The sequence below is a fragment of the Salvelinus alpinus genome, chromosome 23 (assembly GCF_045679555.1).
Source record: "Salvelinus alpinus chromosome 23, SLU_Salpinus.1, whole genome shotgun sequence".
In the NCBI taxonomy this organism is placed as follows: domain Eukaryota; kingdom Metazoa; phylum Chordata; class Actinopteri; order Salmoniformes; family Salmonidae; genus Salvelinus; species Salvelinus alpinus.
Window position 1 is genome coordinate 38,965,284 of NC_092108.1, and position 24,598 is coordinate 38,989,881.

At 44.7% G+C, this 24,598-nt stretch overlaps 1 protein-coding gene across 1 annotated transcript in view; it reads right to left on the reverse strand.

Moving 5' to 3' along the window:
- The window catches only part of LOC139550939 (xenotropic and polytropic retrovirus receptor 1 homolog), a 31,217-nt gene extending 21,859 nt beyond the window's left edge, over positions 1–9,358 (reverse strand). The window contains exons 1-2 of the mRNA XM_071362234.1: positions 8,874–9,358; positions 1,425–1,476 (exon numbers count right to left, since the gene is read on the reverse strand). Of these exons, the coding sequence (XP_071218335.1) occupies positions 1,425–1,476; positions 8,874–8,942 (121 nt within the window). The 5' untranslated portion in view covers positions 8,943–9,358. The remainder of the gene's footprint in view (positions 1–1,424; positions 1,477–8,873) is intronic.
- Positions 9,359–24,598: the final 15,240 nt, after the last annotated feature.

The following is a 24,598-nucleotide window of genomic DNA, read 5'->3' on the forward strand; positions in this document are numbered from 1 at the left end:
CAGTGACCGCAAGCATGTGATTGCCTTTCCCTCACACAGTAACATTCCAAGCCCCTGGCTCATATCCAACCTTAATTGACTCCACCATATTCATAACCAATAACTTCTGGTGTAACAACCAGACTGTGGCCCTGGTTGTTATGCGGTATATGGCCAATATACCACGGCTAAGGGCTGTGTCCAGGCACTCGGCGTTGCGTCGTACATAAGAACAGCCCTTAACAGTGGTATATTGGCCATGTACCACACCTCCTCGGGCCCTATTGCTTAAATATACCTACAGGGTTCCTAAAATTCAAAATCAAATAGCTAAATGATCCATGGTATGACCATTTGAAAATATATGTTAGCTTAGTAGATATCGCAAACCAAGGGCTTAGACCTATAGGAGTTATTTTTTATTCCACGTAGACAGAGTATTTTGTGTAGATCATTGATTAAAAAAAATACAATTAAATCAATTTTAATCCCACGGTGAGTGGCTAAAGTATTTGAAATGATTTCAAATAGTATTTGAACCCAGGTCTAACACACAGACATGCACACGTTTGATAGAAAACCATTTCTATCCCTTGAAAGAAGCTACACTGTACAATACTCAACCTACAAGCCTTCTCGGGTCCCCTCAAGCTTTGACTCGCCTAACGCCTCTAACTTCAGGCACATCTCAGGGTTGACAGATACCAACTCTTTTCACCCTAATCAGCTACACTATACAATCCTCCACCTGCATGTGTGTACTGCAGTTCCCTCCAGCTTTGACTGTGTTCCAGACCTCAGGCTCCTACAAAAAGGTGTTGACAGGCGAGTGGAACAAAGTAGCCTCTGTGGCCTGGTCAAACGTAACAAGCTGGATTAAGTCTTCAAGCTCACAATGCCACGCAGACACCACAGGGAACTCTTAACAAAGGACCATGACACGTTGCACTGAGAATCGCGCTGTAGAAATGGATTAGCCGTCCAATAAACTGAGGACAGCTATGATGACGCCAGCGACAATAGAAAAAGTCTGGAGCAAAGCATTCTGTCATTCTCCTTGCTGTTAGACCAAAGACTGATGGACAGAAGCATCGTTTAAAGGAAAGAGGGGTATTTGAGGGATGAAGTTTGCTTATTGTGCACTTTTCTTCCTCTCCCTGGCTCAACGCTCTTCCTCTGCTGTCTTTCCTTCTCTCCATTTTCCACTTTGCCCAGCGCTTTTCTCTCCTGGTCTATCTAATGCAGGTGATTGACTTTGTTCTTGCATTGATATCTTCAGCAGTTTGATACTGAAAGGCCATGGGTTACCTAATAGTGGTGTGTTGGGGGGGACGTGGGGGTCAGGGTTGGGCCCTAATAGTGTTCAATATGCACGTACACTGCATGTGCATGTGCACGTACACACACACACACACACACACACACACACACAGAGCTTATTTTACCTTCGATAGAGGGTGCCTGGTCCTGGGCAGAATACAGCATATCCTTGAAAGCCTGCAGAGCAGAAATAGAAAAACAAGAAAGGGGTAAATAAAATTATAATAAAAATCACTAACCTAACTAATCGGATGACACATAAAAAGGCCTAATGCACTGCAGACATTTTGTTTGAGGCGACATTATTTACGTTTCAACCTGTAAACACTTTAAATGATGCACTTTAGGTGCACACATGTAAGCCTACAGCACAATGTGTTATAACAGCACATGATACAGTGCGACTATTTTACTCGCGTATGCGCCTAAATGGTTTGCTGTGCGACCCAGAATATTTATTTAGGAGCACCAGTGCGCCTAGAAATATGAAGGATTATTACCTCATATTTTTCATTCTCCTCAATGTCTGTGTGTCCCCCTACATTTTTTTGTTTTGTTACTTAGACGCACACGTCCTCCTTGTAAAAAAAGCTCAGCGTAGAGCCCTGTGATGTGCTGTGGTGTATGACTCATGACGCTGCCGCTCCTTAACATGTGGGCAACCAGATTATTCCACCGCTGACTAGCTAAAACAGCCAGAGAATTTCTGCCCAGGAGCAAGCAGGCAGGCAGGCAGGCAGGCACAGAGGTAGACAGACAGAGACCAGAGAGAGAGACCAGAGACAGTACAACCAGCCAGCCAGCCAGCGGAAGCAGCCGAGCTGCGTGATAAAAACGGGTCATGCAAATCTAACAATAGAGAAGAAAGGTGAAAAAGGGGAAGTGTTCTGTCCCAGCTTTCCTTGGCATCAGGATGACAAAGGAAACAGTCAAGGTTATTCTGGTGCATCACGGAACCAATCACACAGAACAGAACGTGCTTTTTCGAAGCCCTAGCCCCCTAGCCAGAGTCCAGACAATGGGTTCAGAATAGACAGTCAGCAGCAGATAGCTACTGCAGTCTTTCTACATCTCTGTGTGTGTGTCCCGGAGTGCAGAGAACAAGAAGCCCCTCGTTATTGTGGAGAAGCCTGTGAGACAGACGACAATACAAGTCCTCGGTGCCAATAGAGCCGCATGGTCAAGGTCACTCAGGCTCTGCTGAATGAGTGGATTCAGTAGATCTACAAACAAGAGCAACAAATGAAGAGAATGAATGGACAAATGATTGGGAAAGAAGTCTAGTTCACTGGAAGACAACCTATTGGTTGTTGTACTGACATGGACAAGTGCAAACAGGAGTTTCAAAGTCGTGCCTGTTTTATTTCTGCCCATGGTGGATAATGAGCATGTGGTGCTGTCTGTGCATGACCTGGGATCAGTCACTGCGCTTTGGGTTCGTTGGCATACTTGTGTTGTGTGGGAGTGTTTGGAGTTTCTGTGTGTGTGTGTGTGTGTGTGTGTGTGTGTGTGTGTGTGTGTGTGTGTGTGTGTGTGTGTGTGTGTGTGTGTGTATTATCTTACAGTGGGAATCGCAAATCAATCATTCCCAATCATTCAGTGTTTGCTGGGTCTTTATCAGGGTTCCATACTGTCACCTTATCCAACTTGTGTGTGTGTGTGTCCAACACTGCCAACCCCCACTGTTCCCAACAACAATGATGTAGGCAGATCCATTCTCACATGCTTGTTTTTTTTCTCTCATCATGTGACTCCTTGGAACAACAGCTTCACCATCAGGCTACAATAGCAAGCATCCTCAGTTCCTCAGTCCAAGAGATGCCTTTTAAAAAGTGTCCAGATAAATGTTACTCCTAGGCAAATAGCCTGGGGTCAGCTTTCGCTGCCTTAAGCCAAGCCTTTAGACACTATTAGAAATAATTTCCTTAAGAGCCTCGACAAGAGATTCGGGGGGGGGGGGGGTAAGTCTCTCCTACCTAGATGGAGGATAAAATGACTTGTACTAGTTTATACCTATTCTCTTAGAACTTGGCTAGATCAGATAGGATCTCAGAAACAGTCAATAGCGAGACAGCGTGAGAATCAACATACTAGGGGCCCATCTGTGTATTCTTCCATCTTAGCTGTGGTCTTCTGTGAGGGGTTGGTTGTGTTCCAGCTCATCTCCACACAGTCGGACCGTACATATCATCAGACTGCTAGCCTATATCATATTAATGTGGTTCCAAAGATGTAAAACACTTCAAGGCATTGTGAAATCTGATCATTTTGCACAGTGCGGCGGGCTGGAACGCGACCAGTGTCTTTCTTACTTTGCCCTGTAGCTGAGCCAGTTGAGGACAGTGATATGACCCCGCCGTGAGCCTGGTCCCTGCTCTGCACCCCACGAAGACGGTCATAGGACTCTCCCTGTGAGAGCGAGGGCTAATATAAAATGGAACAGTCCACCGTTGAACGCTCCAGTAGTTTTATTAGAAACATTCATTTTGACCACACGGGAAGGCCTGAAGAAGACCCCTTTGTGGTAAAATCATTGCTAGTAAGTAAAACCACGGGAACATTTAGCTCCTAGGCTTAACCGTGAGAAGCGTGTCTTCCTCTTTTTCACATGACGTTTTCTACCCTTGTTTTGTACTACTTTCAAACTAGCAGTCCAGTGTTTCCCTAGGGTTGTTCGGTTTTAAAATGGTGACTGTGAGGAACAGATAGATTTTGACTGAGCAGCAAATTGTTTGTGGCACAGATGGTAGGGATGATAACAGCAACAGAGGCAGCGATGGCATGACGTGGTCTGCTTACAAAGCTCCCCAACTGTCATGCGACACTCAGCATATAGCCTTACAAGACAGGGCGCCGTGCTACTTGTGTAGCGAAAGCCCACGCTTTCCCACACTACCCACGGTGTGTGGGTGTGTACGTGACAAAGAGGGCAACTGCCCCTGCTTGAGCCTGTGTCTGTGCAGTAAGTGTATCAGCGGGTGCTAAAGCGTAAGTTTCCTAAAGAAAGCAGAACACTACAGGCAGGCGATTATCCCTTTAGCCCAACCTCCCTCCATCCTCCCTCTTCTCTGACGCTGTACTCCTGTTGGCCATTCACAGGTCTGTGGTATCTTTGCATATGGCTGTACTCACACAGCATAGACCGTAATACAGGCCAAACAACAACACAAGGCCAGCAAAAATCAAAGCAGAGTGGACTGTGGAAGTGTGTGTGTGTATTTGGCTACACCAGGAGGAGTCTAGGAGACAGAGCCTGGTTAGAATGAACAGTCAAGTTGAGTGACTTCTGACTACAACTGACCGCTCACTCTGTCTGCAATCTCACTGCATTAGTCTGCCTAATATGCTACTAAGCTAAAAGAAAACTGATATATATATATATATATATATATTTGGGTGTCACGCTTATAATAGGATTACATCTATTCTATGACGCACAAGCCAAGACACAGGCGTAGGTTGTCTATAAACTATTAACTACTAGTGAGTTAGCCACTGCATCTCCAATGTGAGCTTGTAAACCATAATCAGGGTCATATTCATCAAACAGAAGAAAAAAAATGACTGAAAAAGGAAGGGACTACCTGAACGGGTCCAATAAGAAACTTGTTTTTGTTTTCCGTTGCAAACCGTTTTGCCCTAATGAATACGACCCACCCTTGCTTTCTGCAATGACAACAGCGATAATCATAAACTGTGACTTTAATGGTTCGGTGTAACTCGCATCAGGTGACAGCCAGCAGCCAGAAAATCGGCTGACACCAGCGTTCCACAAGAGCGAAAGAAACAGCAGTGTAGACAACAACAGAGGTCACACAGACAGTACTAAGACTGGCACTTGTTGTTATTCTCAATGACAATCGTAACAACAGTCACACACACATGAATACAGAGAGACATGAATATGGCACGCAAACACATGAATGCACACACAGTCACACAGGGTCAATCTGACGTCTGCATTGGCCGTGCAGCATCCTATGGTGACACGGCCTCTGCAGAAGTCCGGGCGTTCATACTTCTTGCGCTTCGCCGAGCAGCGCAGAGCTGTTGTCAAGGAAGTGAGTTAGTTTATACTGGACCTCCCGCCCTCACCTACCATCAACCAATCATGTCAATGCGGAGCTTTATATGTAACCCTCCGCGTTGTTACAAAATTTGGGCGGCGCACGGCGATGCGGTACAGAGCTCCATTTGGACTGTGCTACCGGAGGCTCCGCAATTGCATCACATTCTTCATACAGGGCCTCCGACCACATTTCAGGTATAAATCGGCTTTAAGCCTCAGCCCGTTTCCCTGCTGAATCTAATTCAGAGGCAGTACAGTGCTCTGCTCATACAGAATGGTGAAGCAGAGGCCAGCTTCCCTCTTGCCCTAAGAGAGAGAGATCAGTGAACAAATACAACACCTATATTCTCAGAGCTGCACATGCATGCACTCACACACATGCACACTCAAACAAACCACACAGCTAGGCAGAATCTAACAAACAGGTTCTCATAAATAGGCAGATTCTCAGAATACACTTCTGAAAACCACTACACACGTGATAATTTGTCCCTGTGTGTTGTGCAACTCTAGCCAACAGCCGGGAGTCTGGAAAGACAAATTGTGTCATCATTGTGTAAAGAACTGACCCCCACAAGAGCCAAAGAGCCATCATTCAGTGTCTGTTCCAGCCCTGCCAATCTCTAATCGGTAGGCTAATCCCACGAAGGAAACCTCGCAGCACTGATGTTTGATGATTAAATTATATGTACTGAAGATGGAGAGTGACATTTTCTGAGGGAGAAAAAAGGGGGGGCTGTGTGTGGTGGACACATAACTACACCACATTTCATACATTTTTAAGAATGACGGCCTGCAGACACGCATTGATCAATATGCCATAAATCTATTTGGTGTGTATGCTTATTTCATAACAAAGAAATGCTTAAGGGACCACTGGTCTGGCCCCATTTTGTTCACACACTGCCCAGCAGACTGTGGGAGAGGGAGAGCAAGCTGACCCTTTACAGAGATGTTTTATTTAAAAAAAAAAATCAGTGCAAGAAGCAGCAATGCATAGATTAGAACTGGAAGCAGCTGTGGCTCAGTCTGACTGAGGACTGCAGCTGTCGTCACCTCCAAATGCAGGTGCTCATTGCAGAGCTACAGTATGTTGCTGCATTCCACACCAGTTCCATAGATTGCAGGTCTTTTCAATCATCCCCATTGAACAGAGGCACTGAGTTTGTTAGTAGCTGTGATGTAGGGTTCAGCTAGAACGTAACAAAATGTGGAAAAAGTCAAGGGGTCTGAATACTTTCCGAAATCTTAGTAAGTCGTTTTATAAATTGATTATACTTATTTAGAAAAAATATAATTATTTTTAAGCCTTATTCATACAGTTTTGTTGAATAGGAAATACATAAAATATTTGTACTGTGTACTTAAGCTTGTATCCTCAAAAGTGACTACACCTCAGCAATTTATCAGTTTTAACCAGAAAGGTTAGATTTGAACCTTTCTTGCAGTATGCAGCATTACTAGTTATTGTTTATTGCACTCATGATAAATAATAACTTGGGGGATTACGTAGATTATATTTTCAATTACATATAGTTACATTTCAGAGGTTAATTCCTCAATCTAAGTTCTGTGCATCCCAGCGTGTGACAAAATCAATGATATAAAACCAAAGATATTGATCTGTTTTAAGCAATCAATCATGTCATTGTGATAACTAACTTTTACACCAATCGGAGGTTAAAAAAAAGGATGTGTAATTCAAATCAATTTTATGGGGTGAAAACGCAAGCTTGTGTAAGGTAGTAACACAAACTGTCCACATTAGGGAAGTTAATGCAACATACAGTAATTTAATATGGCAAAGTAATTCAACTTGTCAATTTAAAAGGTGCAATATGCAGAAATCAATCTGCCATTCCCTGGTTGTTAAAATTCTAATAGTTCGCCTAATTTCAGTTTATGTGACAAAACAAGCAATCTAAACCAGGGTTCCCCAAGCCACGAGTTCGCTACACCCGCAATAACATCTGCTAAACATGTGTTCAGTGTGACAAATACATTTTGATTCGGCCTTCCAACATTTTTTTCTTCTTAATTTTTTATTGTTGGACATGAACTGTAAAAACATCAGGAAATCAGCTATTTTAATTTGAGAAAACTGTTCCCAAGTATTCCCATGCATAAGAGACATTGGTGATTGTATACAAATAATAGATTGGATTTATATAGCACTTTGCTACTAACTGACGGTCCTCAAAGCGCTTTACGTACTCATCTCATCCACCATCAATGTGTAGCACCCACCTCAGTGATGCACAGCGAGCATTTTTGTACCAGAACTCCCACCACACATCAGCTACCAGGTGGAGAGGTGAGGAGTGATATATGCCAATTAGGAATGAGGGGGATGATTAGGTGGCCGTGACAGAATGTGACCAGGTTGGGAATTTATCCATGACACAGCAGTGAACAATTACATATAGTTACATTTCAGAGGTTAACTCTTACAATAAGCACCATGGGATTTTGAATGACCACAGAGTCAGGACACCCGTTTTAATATCCCATCCGAAAGACTGCACCCTATGCAGGTCAATGTCACCAAATGTAATCAAGGTTTGAAACAATTATGTTTTAGTCAACAACAAAAAATAATGATTATTTTCTGGCCCCCCTACCATCCGCTGAATAACAAATTGGCCCACGGCTGATTCTAGTTGATGATCCCTGATCTAAACCCTGTGAAATATGTTGTAATTTCCGCTGTTTGAAGCTGGTGTACAAAACCGAAAGTAAAAGATGCTAAAACTACATTTAAGAAGGGAAGCATAGAAATAGCGCACATCTACCGCTTCTTAGATTTGCTTTCAATAAGAATGCCATTTATAATTCACATTTCTGTGAATTTCGTCGGTTGCCCAAAAAATTACATATTGCAGCTTTAAGATTATAGTACATGTTGCCCACTCACTAACTATTGCAACAATGACATCTATTTCTTAACCATTTAGAGGGTTTAAAAATGCTCTCAAACACAATTTAACCGGTCACTCTAGTCTAGACTAAAGCATCCATAGCGTCTGTGCAGAAACCTGAACGTCTGAAGTCTCTAATCCTAGCCGATTAAACTCAACTCCACGATTTACGATGGAGTTGAGCGGCGGCGAATTTAGTGTGGGCGGACTGGAGCTTCGATGTCTCATTAAATTAAGTTTTTATCCAAAACTGCTGATTTCAGCACCCAAATAGCCTGCAATTACAATTGACATTGTTCTGTGTAATTGCAGGCTATTCATTGGGTGCTGAAATCGGTCGTTTTTCGTAAATCGTGGAGTTGAGTTTAGTCGGCAAGGGTTCAGCCGAAACTATTTGTGATACTGGCGAGGTGGTTAGCGAGATAATTTAGCAAGCTAACCCGATATTACTAGTTGGGTTGGCTATAAAAAAAACGAAGCTCCGTTTAAGAAAACCCCCTTTTTGGTACCTACCGTACCTAGCATAATTTAGCTAGCTGCGCAAGCCAAAAAGCAAGACCGCTAACGTTAGCTAGCTAGCTATTTACCTCATACTGGATGTATTGTTTTCTCCATTCAGGAGTGATGTGCGCCGAAAGGTGCTCCGTGAATTTCATCCTTCCTCAGCGGTTCCCCTCCCGGGGTTTCGACGATGAAATACTAGCTGTCAGATGACTTTCTTTGTGGTGAATGGATATCATACAGCTAGCTTTTTTAATAAAGCCAGCATGGATGATGTGACAGAATCACCACTGAGCAATGTTTGTCATCCAGATTATGACTGTGCTGCTCGGTCCAAGATCCCCTTTTTCTCCGTCTCACATTATGGTCGGAGAACGTTGGCGGGACAACCCCGAAACATAACTGCAAGATGATGCTCCTCTCCTCCTTTATCTTAACTATGTTGTCACTATAATACACTGTTATTTCGCCTTTAGTTGTTACTTTGACAATATTGTTTTTGTGGTAACACGGGTCTAGCCTCTTGTGCTGTAAAATCGTTCAGTCGCCATCATTGGGTAGAAAGTGACGTACTTGTGTCGTCACCACTCATAGAACGCACAAAATCATGCGTGTATTCATTACGCCGATTCTGTTGCAAAACGTTTCGTCTGTTGTAAAACGTATTGCAACAGAAACCATTTACTCCAAAGATATTTTTTTTGCAACAGAAACCGTCTACTACAAACGGAAAACGTTTTGCAACGAAAACGAGAGTTTATATTGGCTAAATTCAGGTAGGTCCGTCCCCGTTTCTGTTCTGCTCTGTTTGCTTCCGTTTGGTTCTATAACGGTCAACGGTTTCATTTGCGAGACGTAATGAATACACCACAGGTGGATTGTTTTCTCCAAACTCTCACCGCTCCCTACATTTGGAATACGTTAAGAACATGTGCAAATTGCCACTTTGCCTTTCCCACAATTTATAGTCTAAACCACTGATTTTGCTGTGAGGTCCAAACCCTTGCCAGATGGTCAGGCATCATACATTTGCGTTGTGAACATCAGTGTCTCCCAGAGCAGTGCTATATTTATCAACAGACTATGAGTCGGAGATTGATTGGCCCCAAGTAGGTCTGGCACCAAGGCGTTATGAACAGAGCTCAGACTGTTCCTTGGTATGCAACCAACAGAATAAGACACATCATGACGTAGTCACTAGATGGCAATGCAATAATAAGGATAAATGTAGAGATTGAGGGAAAGAGTCAGAGTAGGACTTGAACCAGCAATCCTGCACTTCCAGGGCAAATGCACAACTACCTATAAGGTCCAGACTTCTTGGTACAGAGTTGGCTATGCTCACAGTCTCCACTATTCCCGCTCTCACAAAACGCGGCACGTGAGTTTCTTTTGACAACAGCGCCCTCAAGTGTCACTATCAGATATGCCTAGAGCATAATGTCACCAAGCAGTGCCCATAGGTACCGCCAACATTGGTAGGTAAATGAAGATATCCCTTAAAGGCCGTTTACCATAGAACAAATGTTCACAGTTCTGGTCTACTTAAGGGGTGGCTCTCCCAAAGGCACCAAAGCGATAGCAGCTAGTCTAATTAGTTAATTGACTGTAGGCCTATATGAAAGTCTCTGGTACAGCTACCCCTCATATTGCCTAATAAATCAGACTGTGATACCAATTCTTGGTATACAATCTGAAACGAAACACAGCAGAAAATGTTTAATGTTTAATTGTCTGTGCGTTTGGTCCTTCATCTGATCAACATTTTTGGCTTTTTTTTTAATATCCAGAGGAAAGTATTGTTTACCCAACTTTTTAGAGGTCCAGTACTGCCTTTGAAATGTATATTAATTGGCACATGCGCAAAACCATGTAAACGTCTGCAAGACTTCATTTACATTTACATTTAAGTCATTTAGCAGACGCTCTTATCCAGAGCGACTTACAAATTGGTGCATTCACCTTATGATATCCAGTGGAACAACCACTTTACAATAGTGCATCTAACTCTTTTAAGGGGGGGGGGGGGTTAGAAGGATTACTTTATCCTATCCTAGGTATTCCTTAAAGAGGTGGGGTTTCAGGTGTCTCCGGAAGGTGGTGATTGACTCCGCTGACCTGGCGTCGTGAGGGAGTTTGTTCCACCATTGGGGTGCCAGAGCAGCGAACAGTTTTGACTGGGCTGAGCGGGAACTGTACTTCCTCAGAGGTAGGGAGGCGAGCAGGCCAGAGGTGGATGAACGCAGTGCCCTTGTTTGGGTGTAGGGCCTGATCAGAGCCTGAAGGTACGGAGGTGCCGTTCCCCTCACAGCTCCGTAGGCAAGCACCATGGTCTTGTAGCGGATGCGAGCTTCAACTGGAAGCCAGTGGAGAGAGCGGAGGAGCGGGGTGACGTGAGAGAACTTGGGAAAGTTGAACACCAGACGGGCTGCGGCGTTCTGGATGAGTTGTAGGGGTTTAATGGCACAGGCAGGGAGCCCAGCCAACAGCGAGTTGCAGTAATCCAGACGGGAGATGACAAGTGCCTGGATTAGGACCTGCGCCGCTTCCTGCGTGAGGCAGGGTCGTACTCTGCGAATGTTGTAGAGCATGAACCTACAGGAACGGGTCACCGCCTTGATGTTAGTTGAGAACGACAGGGTGTTGTCCAGGATCACGCCAAGGTTCTTAGCACTCTGGGAGGAGGACACAATGGAGTTGTCAACCGTGATGGCGAGATCATGGAACGGGCAGTCCTTCCCCGGGAGGAAGAGCAGCTCCGTCTTGCCGAGGTTCAGCTTGAGGTGGTGATCCGTCATCCACACTGATATGTCTGCCAGACATGCAGAGATGCGATTCACCACCTGGTTATCAGAGGGGGGAAAGGAGAAGATTAATTGTGTGTCGTCTGCATAGCAATGATAGGAGAGACCATGTGAGGATATGACAGAGCCAAGTGACTTGGTGTATAGCGAGAATAGGAGAGGGCCTAGAACAGAGCCCTGGGGGACACCAGTGGTGAGAGCACGTGGTGCGGAGACAGATTCTCGCCACGCCACCTGGTAGGAGCGACCTGTCAGGTAGGACGCAATCCAAGCGTGGACCTTGCCGGAGATGCCCAGCTCGGAGAGGGTGGAGAGGAGGATCTGATGGTTCACAGTATCAAAGGCAGCCGATAGGTCTAGAAGGATGAGAGCAGAGGAGAGAGAGTTAGCTTTAGCAGTGCGGAGCGCCTCCGTGACACAGAGAAGAGCAGTCTCAGTTGAATGACTAGTCTTGAAACCTGACTGATTTGGATCAAGAAGGTCATTCTGAGAGAGATAGCAGGAGAGCTGGCCAAGGACGGCACGTTCAAGAGTTTTGGAGAGAAAAGAAAGAAGGGATACTGGTCTGTAGTTATTGACATCGGAGGGATCGAGTGTAGGTTTTTTCAGAAGGGGTGCAACTCTCGCTCTCTTGAAGACGGAAGGGACGTAGCCAGCGGTCAAGGATGAGTTGATGAGCGAGGTGAGGTAAGGGAGAAGGTCTCCGGAAATGGTCTGGAGAAGAGAGGAGGGGATAGGGTCAAGCGGGCAGGTTGTTGGGCGGCCGGCCGTCACAAGACGCGAGATTTCATCTGGAGAGAGAGGGGAGAAAGAGGTCAAAGCACAGGGTAGGGCAGTGTGAGCAGAACCAGCGGTGTCGTTTGACTTAGCAAACGAGGATCGGATGTCGTCGACCTTCTTTTCAAAATGGTTGACGAAGTCATCCGCAGAGAGGGAGGAGGGGGGAGGAGGGGGAGGAGGATTCAGGAGGGAGGAGAAGGTGGCAAAGAGCTTCCTAGGGTTAGAGGCAGATGCTTGGAATTTAGAGTGGTAGAAATTGGCTTTAGCAGCAGAGACAGAAGAGGAGAATGTAGAGAGGAGGGAGTGAAAGGATGCCAGGTCCGCAGGGAGGCGAGTTTTCCTCCATTTCCGCTCGGCTGCCCGGAGCCCTGTTCTGTGAGCTCGCAATGAGTCGTCGAGCCACGGAGCAGGAGGGGAGGACCGAGCCGGCCTGGAGGATAGGGGACATAGAGAGTCAAAGGATGCAGAAAGGGAGGAGAGGAGGGTTGAGGAGGCAGAATCAGGAGATAGGTTGGAGAAGGTTTGAGCAGAGGGAAGAGATGATAGGATGGAAGAGGAGAGAGTAGCGGGGGAGAGAGAGCGAAGGTTGGGACGGCGCGATACCATCCGAGTAGGGGCAGTGTGGGAAGTGTTGGATGAGAGCGAGAGGGAAAAGGATACAAGGTAGTGGTCGGAGACTTGGAGGGGAGTTGCAATGAGATTAGTAGAAGAACAGCATCTAGTAAAGATGAGGTCAAGCGTATTGCCTGCCTTGTGAGTAGGGGGGGAAGGTGAGAGGGTGAGGTCAAAAGAGGAGAGGAGTGGAAAGAAGGAGGCAGAGAGGAATGAGTCAAAGGTAGACGTGGGGAGGTTAAAGTCACCCAGAACTGTGAGAGGTGAGCCATCCTCAGGAAAGGAACTTATCAGGGCGTCAAGCTCATTGATGAACTCTCCAAGGGAACCTGGAGGGCGATAAATATACTATATTATTATATATTATATTATTATTATTATAACTTCAGTTAGTATGCATTCATCTCGTGCATGTACTTCCGTCTTGTGCACATGCCTTAAGTCATAAGCAAACAGATATTGATTGCCACACACAGAGACCCGCCTTTTGAAGTGGGTTTATTTCCTGTGGATATGTTGTCTCAAATGTTGACCAGCTGAGAGACCTACCCCATTGGGCAATTGGCAGAGTAAGTTCAAACATTATTGCATTCAACATTTGTGACAGACAAAGGACGTTTCGTTTTTTTAATGTAAATGTGCGTGGCTATGCTTTTCAGGCAATGTAAAGCATCGCCACAATCGGGATCTCCCTGGATTCCTCTGGCTGCTTGTAAAGAAGATGAATATCTCAAATAAATTAAAAAAAATATATTCTTTACGGACAGGGATTTTACTCTGTAATTCTCACAAATCATAATTTTTGTGTAAATGTTTAGTTTTTCTAGTAAGAAATCAAAATACTGTTGTGAAAAGGACAGCTAGTACTCACCCCAAAAGAGGGTTGTTTACATGCTAAGTTAACCCTATATTAAAGAGTGACAAGACCCCACAAAGTTAAATCCTCTTGGCAATGAATATGAATGAAAGTTGAATTACTGGAATTTAACTCAGGAAATGAGCTTCGCTGCATGTGTGATGATTTTTGATTGTGTGAATATGCTGCAAAGTCAGCTCCACCTCTGTAGTGTGAAACTAGTTCTGTTATATAACTATTTAGTGCTTGAGTGTGTGCGTGCATGCGTGTGTGCTTGAGTGTGTGTGCGCGTGTGTGTGAGTTTGTGTGTGTGTGTGAGAGAGGGAGAGATCATAAATACCTAAACACAACTCTTTTTTCTCAATAAATCTTTATTAGGCATGAAGTTAAAAAACAGTGATTTTCAAAAAAGAACAGTGGGCCTAACACACCATGCACAATGGAGGACAGCATTTGAGATGGATTACTCTTGCCTTTCAATTACATAAGAGTTGAGTTTGCTTTGTTTTGACGGCAGACTAACAGCATGATGACACTGGCCCCATCGGCCTCTGGTCAAATTCAGCACCATGTATCGTGGACAGCGCCTCTGTGCCGCACCACACCACATAATGCTTGCTTGAAATGGCAAACATGCATGTCTCCCTGCAACGATAACGAAGTGACATCTGTATAGGAAATTATATTTAGTGGTAGAATCACTAATTTAAGCGTTATTGATTAGGCTACAGATGCAATGCTTTTAAGTAAGCCCCCGAGTGGCGCAGCGTTCTAAGGCACTGAATCTCAGTGCTAGAGACGTCACTACAGACCCTGGTTCGATTCCAGGATGTATCACAACCGGTCGTGACTGGGAGTCCCATAGGGCGGGGCACAATTGGCCCAGCGTCGTCCAGGTTTGGCCGGGGTAGGCCGTCATTATAAATATGAATTTGTTCTTAACTGACTTACCTAGTTAAATAAATAAAAAACAGCGTCGCGCAAAATAATGTCGCGTCCATTTAGTGCTGTAGGCCGAGGGCTCGGCTCTTGGCATTCACCGCGTGCCTTAATTGAATGACTTTAAATCAAGGTCCGCTGTGAACACGGAGAGCCGGAGTCCAAATCATGGATGGAGAGAAAAAGGCGTCACCGGTCTCCATTTTAGGCAAGCCTATCCATATTCTCACCAAAAAATAAAACCGGTCCTTGTCCCTTCGGATGGGGGTGCATTCCATATAGTGTAGCCTAATTTCCATATAAGGTGTTGCAGCCAATTGAGGCGGTCAACAACTCAATTGTCTATCCCTAAAACCTGCGTCTCGAATTTGGATAATGTTTGGCCCCTGAAATTTCGTTGACTCAACCTCGGCTATTCATAAGGAGATCACCAATACGCCTACGAGATAATCCACGGCAGCCATTATAAGAAAATCAAATTGGTTAGGGACGGCCGTGCATTTTAGTCCTTGCAGGAAAGGGTATGCATTGCTCTGAGTTTGGAGGTGGTAGGCTATCACAATGAAAACGCCTTAAGGTGAAAAGCGGTGGCACATTTGATGTTCTTACGCGCCTGTCATGCAGCATAAACAAACATGTTATTTACCAAAGTAGTATGACTAGAATAATCCTATAAAAATACCAAGGCCGTTATTCCTCAAACATTCATTCAGAGATGGAGGGGAGATAATCTAGGCCAAACAACAAACACCATAGCCTGCAACACCACTAATCCGACATCGAATGCAAACATTTAACAATTCTGCAACGCCCTAATTCACTGAAAAACGCAAAGAAGAAAAATACAAAATACAGAAATCACCTAAAGGATGACACTTTTAGCCCGTGTCTGGTTGAAGGGCAACAATGATTAGGGTAAATAAAATCATATAAAAATGCTGCCAAATACCAACCGTGCGCACAGGTTGTCTATTATCTAAAGAGAAATAACATAATCTTATTTAAATACAACCCACATAAATAAAACGACACAGGTTTTAACTGCATATAGGCTATTCTGGTCCATGACGCATTCTTTCCTCAGGAATGATCCCCAGTCACATAGCACTTCTTATCACGTCTGAGTTCGTCTCCAGAATTCGAGGGATTTTGATTCGATGCCGGGAAAAAATCGTTTCAAATCTAATCTAATAGCATACATCCTCGTTCGGCATTCTTCTTCGGTGAGAATTGTACTATTATATGTCGTTCCAGACGATAGCAATTTAGCATCCTTTCAGCGCGAGAGGATTACGAGCAGGGTCAGTGACGTCACCATGCAGACAGATGCTCCAAAATCCCTCTCATCCTCATCCAATGCCCTTGAGACTGTTGCTGCGCTTGCAATTTTACCTTCCTTTTCTCAAATAGCTATTTGCAAAAACGTCCATCTATATTTTTTCCACAAGTCAGCAATATTTTCATATGCCGAGTGTGAACATTTGTGTATAGGCTTGGCTTGCACATAACTGTGCATGATGACATGTGAATAAACTAATGAGTCAATTATGTATAAGCCTAATTCTAATTGGCCTACTCTTGTCAGATACTCATGCAGCACACACTTTGGGTCTTTTAGCAACAGGCCTATCAGAATATTAACAAACTATATCAAGATTTACAAGATATAGGAGCCATCCAAATAACTGCATAATTCAGCGATGGACATACCGGTCTGAGTTTGCCACTAGAGAGCAGTAAAGCCACACAAGCACCTTGATGCAAAGTTCAAATGAATTCAGTCACACTGAAAAAGAAGGTTAGATTTGTATTGATTAGTCAGGACTGAGGAGCTCAGTTTACAGATGCCTCTGGCCAGCCATGGATGTGCATGTGTCCAGTCTAAACACATGATTCAATGGCTCTATTCTTCAGATTCAGTAGGTCATTCCATTATAAACCTGTCACCATATTCGGCACATTGTGCACTCTGTTCATCAGAACATCTCGCCATATAACATAGTTGAACAGAAATGCTATGGACAGAGAAAGACATTCCCATGACATTCTGCTTAACCTTTTCCTCTCTTCCTAGTTTGCACTTTCAGTCATTAGTTCCCTATGATGGAACCACATCTGTTCTGCCTTTTAAGCCGGCATCAAACCATGTGACTCTTTGTGGAGCAGCAGGCTATACCACATCCACTTTATCTAGCTGGGCAGTGGCCTTGTGATTTTACCAATGAAAAAGGAAATGAACAAAGGATGAATGCTTTGGCTTACAAAACATACTCCACTTGCTTTAACCCTTGATATTGGGGAAGGGCTGATATTGGATGAAGGTGAAATCCCAGGTTGCATGCAGTCACACACCTTAGTTTTTACACTAGTTAAATCTTGAATAGCTTTATCAGCTGTTACACAGTACAGACACAGTTTCTGGCATTATTTTTTTGTTTACTACTTAACATTACAGTAATCTTGTTTTCCCGAATACATGAGCATTATGACCTAGCCCCTTTTTTCTTAACAGTAGCAGAACAGTATGCTCATCCCTTTCAAGAGATTAAAACAGATCCAGATCTCAGTGCTGTTAATGGGCCTCCGTCTTGTCCTTTATGACTGCTTGAGGCAGAAGTTGCCCTTACACACAGATCTAGGATCAGATTTCTTTGCATACCTGCAATTCTAACATCTGACTCTGCACTGGTGGTTGGGGGCAACTACCTACTCCTATATGACCACTGATACATACAATAACTGGATAGGTGTCCACCATATTGCTCTCAAGTGATCAGTGCTTTCAGATCAGTGTTAGTGAAGGAAAGGATGGAATAAAATGGAAGGAAAATTATAAAGCCTCAGTCAGTGTGCTGAGGTGTCCAGGGATGAAACCAGGCAACCAATTCCTGATAGTGAGATGTGCAATACCTGAAGGTCCTAGCTTTACCTACTGAGTAGTGTCTCATCTCACCTAGTTCCCACCGGCCATGGGATTAGTATCCATGACTGTGTGCGCTGGGCCATGTTTCCATGACCCTGTCTAAGCTCTCGCCTAATTGGTTAATTAGGACAGATGGTTCGGAGATAAGAATAGATGGAACCGTCTACATGTCAGGCATGATATAGGGGAAGTTTAGGGTAACCAGTACACTCCAGGGCATGTTGCACAAGTCTACTTTTAGATTTAGACCTCAGCATATTAAGACTGTAGGGCAAATCATCTCAGTCTCGCTGTGTAAATTACAGTCATCTTGGATCAGGGCCATGTACAGAACATACCTTTCAGGGATCAGGTGCTCAAACTTTTAAAAAAAGGCACCCTGCTTGAAAAAATTAACTATTGTTGATGTTGTTGCATAGTCCTATTTCTGCAACAACACCCTCTCTCATCACAAATTGTAAGCAAGGCAGTTAGTTAGTGCCTCCTAAACACATGATTGACACCAGGAAAATATGGTGGGCTATCAGATGAACATTGATGTTGATGTAGGAAAAATCTGCTAGTTAGCTAAACCGAATTACTTTTACTGAAAGTGCCTTTGAGCAGTCCCAGAAGTACCGATATTTTCACTGTTCATCTGATAGCCCACCATATTTTCCTGATGTCAATCATGTGTTTAGGAGGCACTAACTAACTGCCTTGCTTACAATTTGTTCAAACATGTTGGATTTTCTCGGTACAAAATATGCAATGCTTGTCTAGTGTGAGATGTGCAACAACAAGTTTTGAGGACGGTGATCAGCAATAGCCAATGAGAGCTAGATCACCAGAGAAGAAGCCAGTGAGATGACGTTGTTTCGCATCACCCATAATGACTCGAGCAGGAGCGATGACTAGGCTACTACTAGTATACGTTTGTACTTGCCTTAAACCAAAGCGTCAAATTGTTACAGCTCTAAAGTTCCCAAGCAAAGTTATTCAACTTAAAATGTTGGCTAGATATTTCAATTCTGAATAGCAAGCGTGACTGTATGACTGAACTTTTATGAGGCTGCTTTGAGACACCGCTAGTTCTAGCTACATTAGGGTTTATACAAAAAACAATGCCTGTAGCAAACCTATATTTATACACGTGAATATCGATTTGACCACTTCAGCATTGTTTTGTGGCACAGTTGATGCAATGCAGGGCTATGGGCCAGAAGTTTAAGTGTTCGCTGACCACCACTGAGGAGCTCATTCTCCCTGCCGGTTTCATCTCATTACACTATGATCAGAGCCGGATGCAGACAATGATCAGCTAGGGGGAAATCAGATTATCAACATTTTGATGCTAATGGCGATTTTTAGCATGTGCATCTTGGTGTGGCAAAAGAATTACAAAAAGTGGGATGCATGCCCACAAAGCCACTACACAACACTAAACAATACATTAATTGCACTGTAACGGTGACAAACGGTGCCCACAAACTGTTAGGGCCTACATAAAGCTTTCCCAACAGCAGTTCCAACATTTTACCACTGCTACACCTGGCTATCAGCGGAGCCTTGTCTGGCAGCGAAACAGTTAATTCATCCTCATTTACTGCCTTTAAAAAAAACATAGCTGATATGGATCAATTGCTTAAACAAATGTGGTTTCTAATGACAATTGAGATGCACAAACTATGGCATAAGGGGACGACAAGTGGATAAGAGGCAATCCGTAATTTAGATTAAGATATTAATGAGTGAACTAGGATGGATGTAGTCAATATAATTATTTGTTTAGCACTTTTGAAATGTACAGCGACAGAATTCAGACAATGGGCCGTTCTTACAGTGTTCTCCCTGTATACCAAGTCAGAACCGGAGGATAAATAAAGGGGGCGTATAAGCAGACAATGAAAGCTCTTACAAAATTTGATGATTACATTTCTCTAAAACAGGTTATAGGCTACATGTGCACCACCAAGTCAGAACAGTAGGCAACATTAAGAGGAGTAAATAGAGCAAATTATTAGGTTGAGGCACATGGGCTACTAACAGCTTACTACACAACATACACTTATCTATACTGTAGCTAAGAAAGTAATAATATCTCCCTGGCATATTACATAATTTATGCAGCAGCATACAAGACATTTTTGGACTCACCTTGTTGTGCTGTGCTCACTTGAACAGGAAGGTGGCACGGCGATCCTTCGTGGGCAAATGTTGTCATCAAAGTCTGGCATTCTCTGGATTTATGGTCCTTTCAAGACAACTGGGAACTCGGAAAAAAACAAGGTTGAATCACGATGATGTCATTGATCTTCAGGTCGTAACTCTAGAAAGAGGCCAGAGTTCCCAATTTACAATTCCAAGTTGGATGACCGTTCAAAGCGTATTTCCCAGTTGGTACTATTTTTTCCCAGAATTCCAAGTTGTCTTGAACTCACTGAAGTCAAGGTTTCACAGTTCAGAGTTAACAGTTGTTTTGAGCGCGGCACAAATCATGCTTCATTGACAGCATTGCCAATGTTGAATGTTTATAATTTTAAACTTGAAAAAGAGACACTTAATCCCAGATTTGGCACCACACAGCCACTCCACTGAATAGCAGGCTAGTGATTTCTTTGCAGTGCTTACAGTTAGCCACTGTCACTGATTCCTTCTAAACCACTCATTGTTGAATTTGCGATTTCCAACTTGTTGTGTAATGTTTATGTCCAATGGCTGATGAGCACCGATACATTTTGTCTATAATTTCTCTTCATTATTTCTCTTCATATGACAAGGATTAAAAAGGATTTGCCAGTAGATTGTTGACTTGATTCATGATGACTGCTAGCTAAGATTTTGAAAGTATGATGTTGATCAGTCCAAATAAAGCTACTGTAGATATAACGTGATTTGACATAATTTTATCTGTGGCCAATGACCTTGAGCCTTCGTGGATGAGCACTTCTAATGTAACTCTATGGCACCACCCAAGAGGCTTGAACTTTGGAGGTATACCCTTAGACTTGGCGGTGACGTAGTGTCCCCATGAGTGACAGAACACTGAGCTAATCATGGCGCATCTGGAGAACATTACCAACACCTATGCTCTGTATTTTCCGCTGGCTGCCCCACCACCACAGAAAGCACTGAGCTAGGCTGAAAAACCTGCATTTTGGAGCTGCCTTCCTCAAGAAATTAAAAAAGAGACCATGTTTGTATGTGGCTTTATCAACTCAATGATTTATTTTTTTACATTGTTTTCAAACTGATATATGACATGTATTAATGCCAAAATAACATGTGGGGCTCAAACCCACCTGTCCTGAATGACGGGTTGCCACTGGCTATATTTATAATTATATAAAATATATGTAACAAATTTTCCACCAACAGGTTTCTGTGTCAATGCACCATATACAACCCAAAAGCAATGTATAACTGCATACCGATTACCGACTTCGAGTGCTTCATCATGGTTTGCGTTTTCAACACCAAAATTAAATAGAGTATGTCATTCTCGAACAAACACAAAATACATCCCTTCCTACTCAGTATCGAAGGCTTGGCTTGACAAACTCAGATTGTCATTAAACTTTTTGGTGTTTTGTTTTCTAACAGATGTCTCTTCCCATTCATCGAATGACCGGTGCACAGTTTGGATGCTGGAATAATATCGGAGTGGATGAACATGCACAGGTAGCCTACGGGAGACTTTTGAAATAGCATAATCAGATGAAAACATTGTGACTGGTTGTGTTTATGCCACACATAATAGGTAATACATTTTAAAAGTATGCGCCGGATGTCATTCATTTCAATGGGGAAGTCCACAATGGAGTGAAATCGCAACACCCCCTTGTGGTTGAAGGTTCCGTTGCAAGACTTACGCTACATACTTTGAATTTTCTCAAACTTTCCGTCGTTTTCAGTCCAGCCAGGGTCCATCGAAGAACAGGAAGTGAAGATAAAAATATGTGGTTTTCGGTGATGGCATTATGGGATAGCTAGCAACTTGTAAACAATTGAGTACTATTTTAACAGTAATGTTAAATAATACACATTGTCTGTTAAGCCAACTATATTATGACTGTTGCCTCCCATTTAAGTTTATTGTGATGGTAATGATGTTTGTTTTTGATGATAATTATTAGGTGGAGGTTGCTAGCTACAGTGGTATCTTCGGCGTAATGAAATACGTCACGATGTGTATGGGGCATAGGTTTGAGGTCGAGGAATAGTCGCTCGGATCGGAAAGGAGGCAGAACAGGCATGAAAGGTTACTAAGAGCTTAACTCCATTGATCTACGTGTGTGCGTGCACATGAGTGGAGTGGGATTTTTTAGTAGTGGACACGTTTTGGCAACATGATATCTTTGTCTGTCCCATTCAAAAGGGGACGATAGCAAACATTTTTTTCTCTTTTCAGTTTGTGAAAACAAGGAAGTCGCCTTCCCTTGCTAGTAAGTGCTAGCTGGCAGCTTGGCTAGCTAGCTTTAGCCTGGCAAAAAAACATACCAAGCTAGTTAGCCTTTTTAGTTTCCCACATCTCCATGTGAAATAATCAGATTTATAATTAAAAAAGATTCCCTGGCAAGTACTCTTACATTTGCTTGTGTAACCTAAAACATTTCCCCAGTGTGTTATGGTGCTTGTGTATTCAGTCCCATATCAGTTTTGGTCAGGAAGCTCTTCAGCTGTTGCTGGTCGGTGGGGTTGGGCCAGTCTCGGACAGCCCCCACTCTCTCCTCATGAAATGGCACTTCTCAGGGTGTAGCTTCAGGCCTGCGGCAGCCGCCCTCTCCAGCACACGCTGTAGCACACCCAGGGCTGACTGGAATGAGCTGCCATGGGCCAGGATGTCGTCGATGTATACCAGACACTCCTGTCGGGGGATGCCATCCAGCACCCTGTCTATCAAACGCTCAAAAGTAGCTGGAGCGTTGCACAGGCCGAAGCACAGGACCTTGAACTGCCAGTGTCCTCTGTTAGTGGAGAATGCAGTTTTGGCTCTAGCCTCTGGGGAGAGGGGCACCTGACAGTATCCCTGTGGAGGTCTATTGAGGAGAACCAGGAGGACCCCCTAACCAGGTCCAGCGACTCATTGATGCGTGGTATGGGGGATGAGTCCTTCCTGGTTACCTCATTCAGCCGCCTGTAGTCTGCACAGAACCTCAGCTTGCCCCCCTTAGGAACCATGACAACTGGTACCGCCCAGGGGCTGTCTGAGGGCTCGATGAAGTCTGCCCACTGCATCTCCAACACAGCCTTGTCTGCTGCATCCTGGCATGCCAGCTGGATACAGCATCTTGATGGGCCAAGCATCACCTGTGTTGATCTCATGCTGCACCAGATGAGTCTGACCCACCTCTTCCTCAAACAGAGCAAAGCTGTCTCTGAACTCAAACAGCAACTGCCACAACGGTTCCTGCTGCTCGGTGTCAAGACCAACACAGTTCCTCCCCCATATCTCCCTCACTGCAGACAGTGTCCTCTCCTCTCCCATCTGGGGTAGCTAGGCTGGAGGGACATGGACCGTGCTCACGGAGGGATGTGTCATGGAGGTAGCTGGGGGACTGTAACACACACAGCCATAGGTGACAGAGGGGCTGCCATGAGTCTCTGCTGCTTTAACTGTTGGAGTAAGGGGGTTATTTGATTTTGTGAATGTGACATTAGGGGGGGCCATGGTGACTGCCGGCCCTCCCTGGAAGCTCAGTGTACCCCCATTTAGGTCTAACTGGCAGCCTGTGCTCCTAAGAAAGTCCAACCCCAGGATACAAGGGTCCTGCACAGCCGCCACCCACACAGGATGACGCACAGACCTGTACCCTACTGTCAGAGTCATTATTCCCTTTCATGGGTGCCAGCTCACCTGTAACTGTGCCGAGCTGCAGAGTTGTGGGCTCAAACTGGCACAATATCCGGCCTCACAAGGGTTACTGTGGACCCAGTGTCCTCCAGGGCAGAGCAGGGCACCCACTCCACAGTGACAGGGACATGACAAAAGTCATCACCACAACAGGCTCCATCTGCACTCGTCTTGCTCCCCTGTCCAAGACGAGCCTTGCTCCCCCGTCCGTGCCAGTGGGCTCCTCCTGGCGATGGTGGTGGTTGGGAAAGCGAGCCCGGGGTCCACACTGCCCCGTCTATGCGGACCCCGAGCAGTATCTCTGAGCTCTGGGGGACATGGGGCAATTCCGGCACAGATGGCCTGGCTGGCCAAACCCTCAGCAGACCATGGGACCAGGGCATGTGTTGCCATCCACCTGTGCTAACTCGCTCTGCACAGAGGGGGGCATGTGAGCATATGCCCGCCGCGAGATGCTCCTAATGTCATTAGCTAGCACTCGTAGTGGCTCTCCAGGCTGCCTGCGTCTATTACTCGGAGCGCAGCAGCCCAGGCTGTACACACTGTCCGAAGCGCCTCCTCAGTGCTCCAACGAAACCCCCAAAATCACGTCTGTCCTCGGGGCTAATCAATATCAAACAGGACAGAGCATCATCCGTGAGGCACAAAGCCAACTGCAGTGCCCGATCTTCATTCGACCAGCCTCCAGAATGAGCTAACCGTTCAAACTGAGCATGAAAAGCTTCCCAATCTGCCTTAACAGAGTACTTCGGGGTCTTCACAGATACAGATACAATCGGGGACTGGGCGCCGCCATGTTTGTTTACATCCTGAGCTCCAGCCTCCTCGTCACGCAGCGTCGACCTCACCCCTTCGGTCCGCCGCCCAGAATCCATGCGAAGCACAGTCGCAGAAGTATCCATGCCCGCTTCAGCCGCCATCCTTCTAACGGTCACCCTCAAGCGGCTTCTGTGCTCTGATGCCCTGGTGTTCCCATCGGCCAGAACCTTCGATGTCCTTGCACACGCACCTCCTTAGCCATAATCGTCTCCTGCCTCCTCCTTCACTTTCGGATTCCCTTGAAA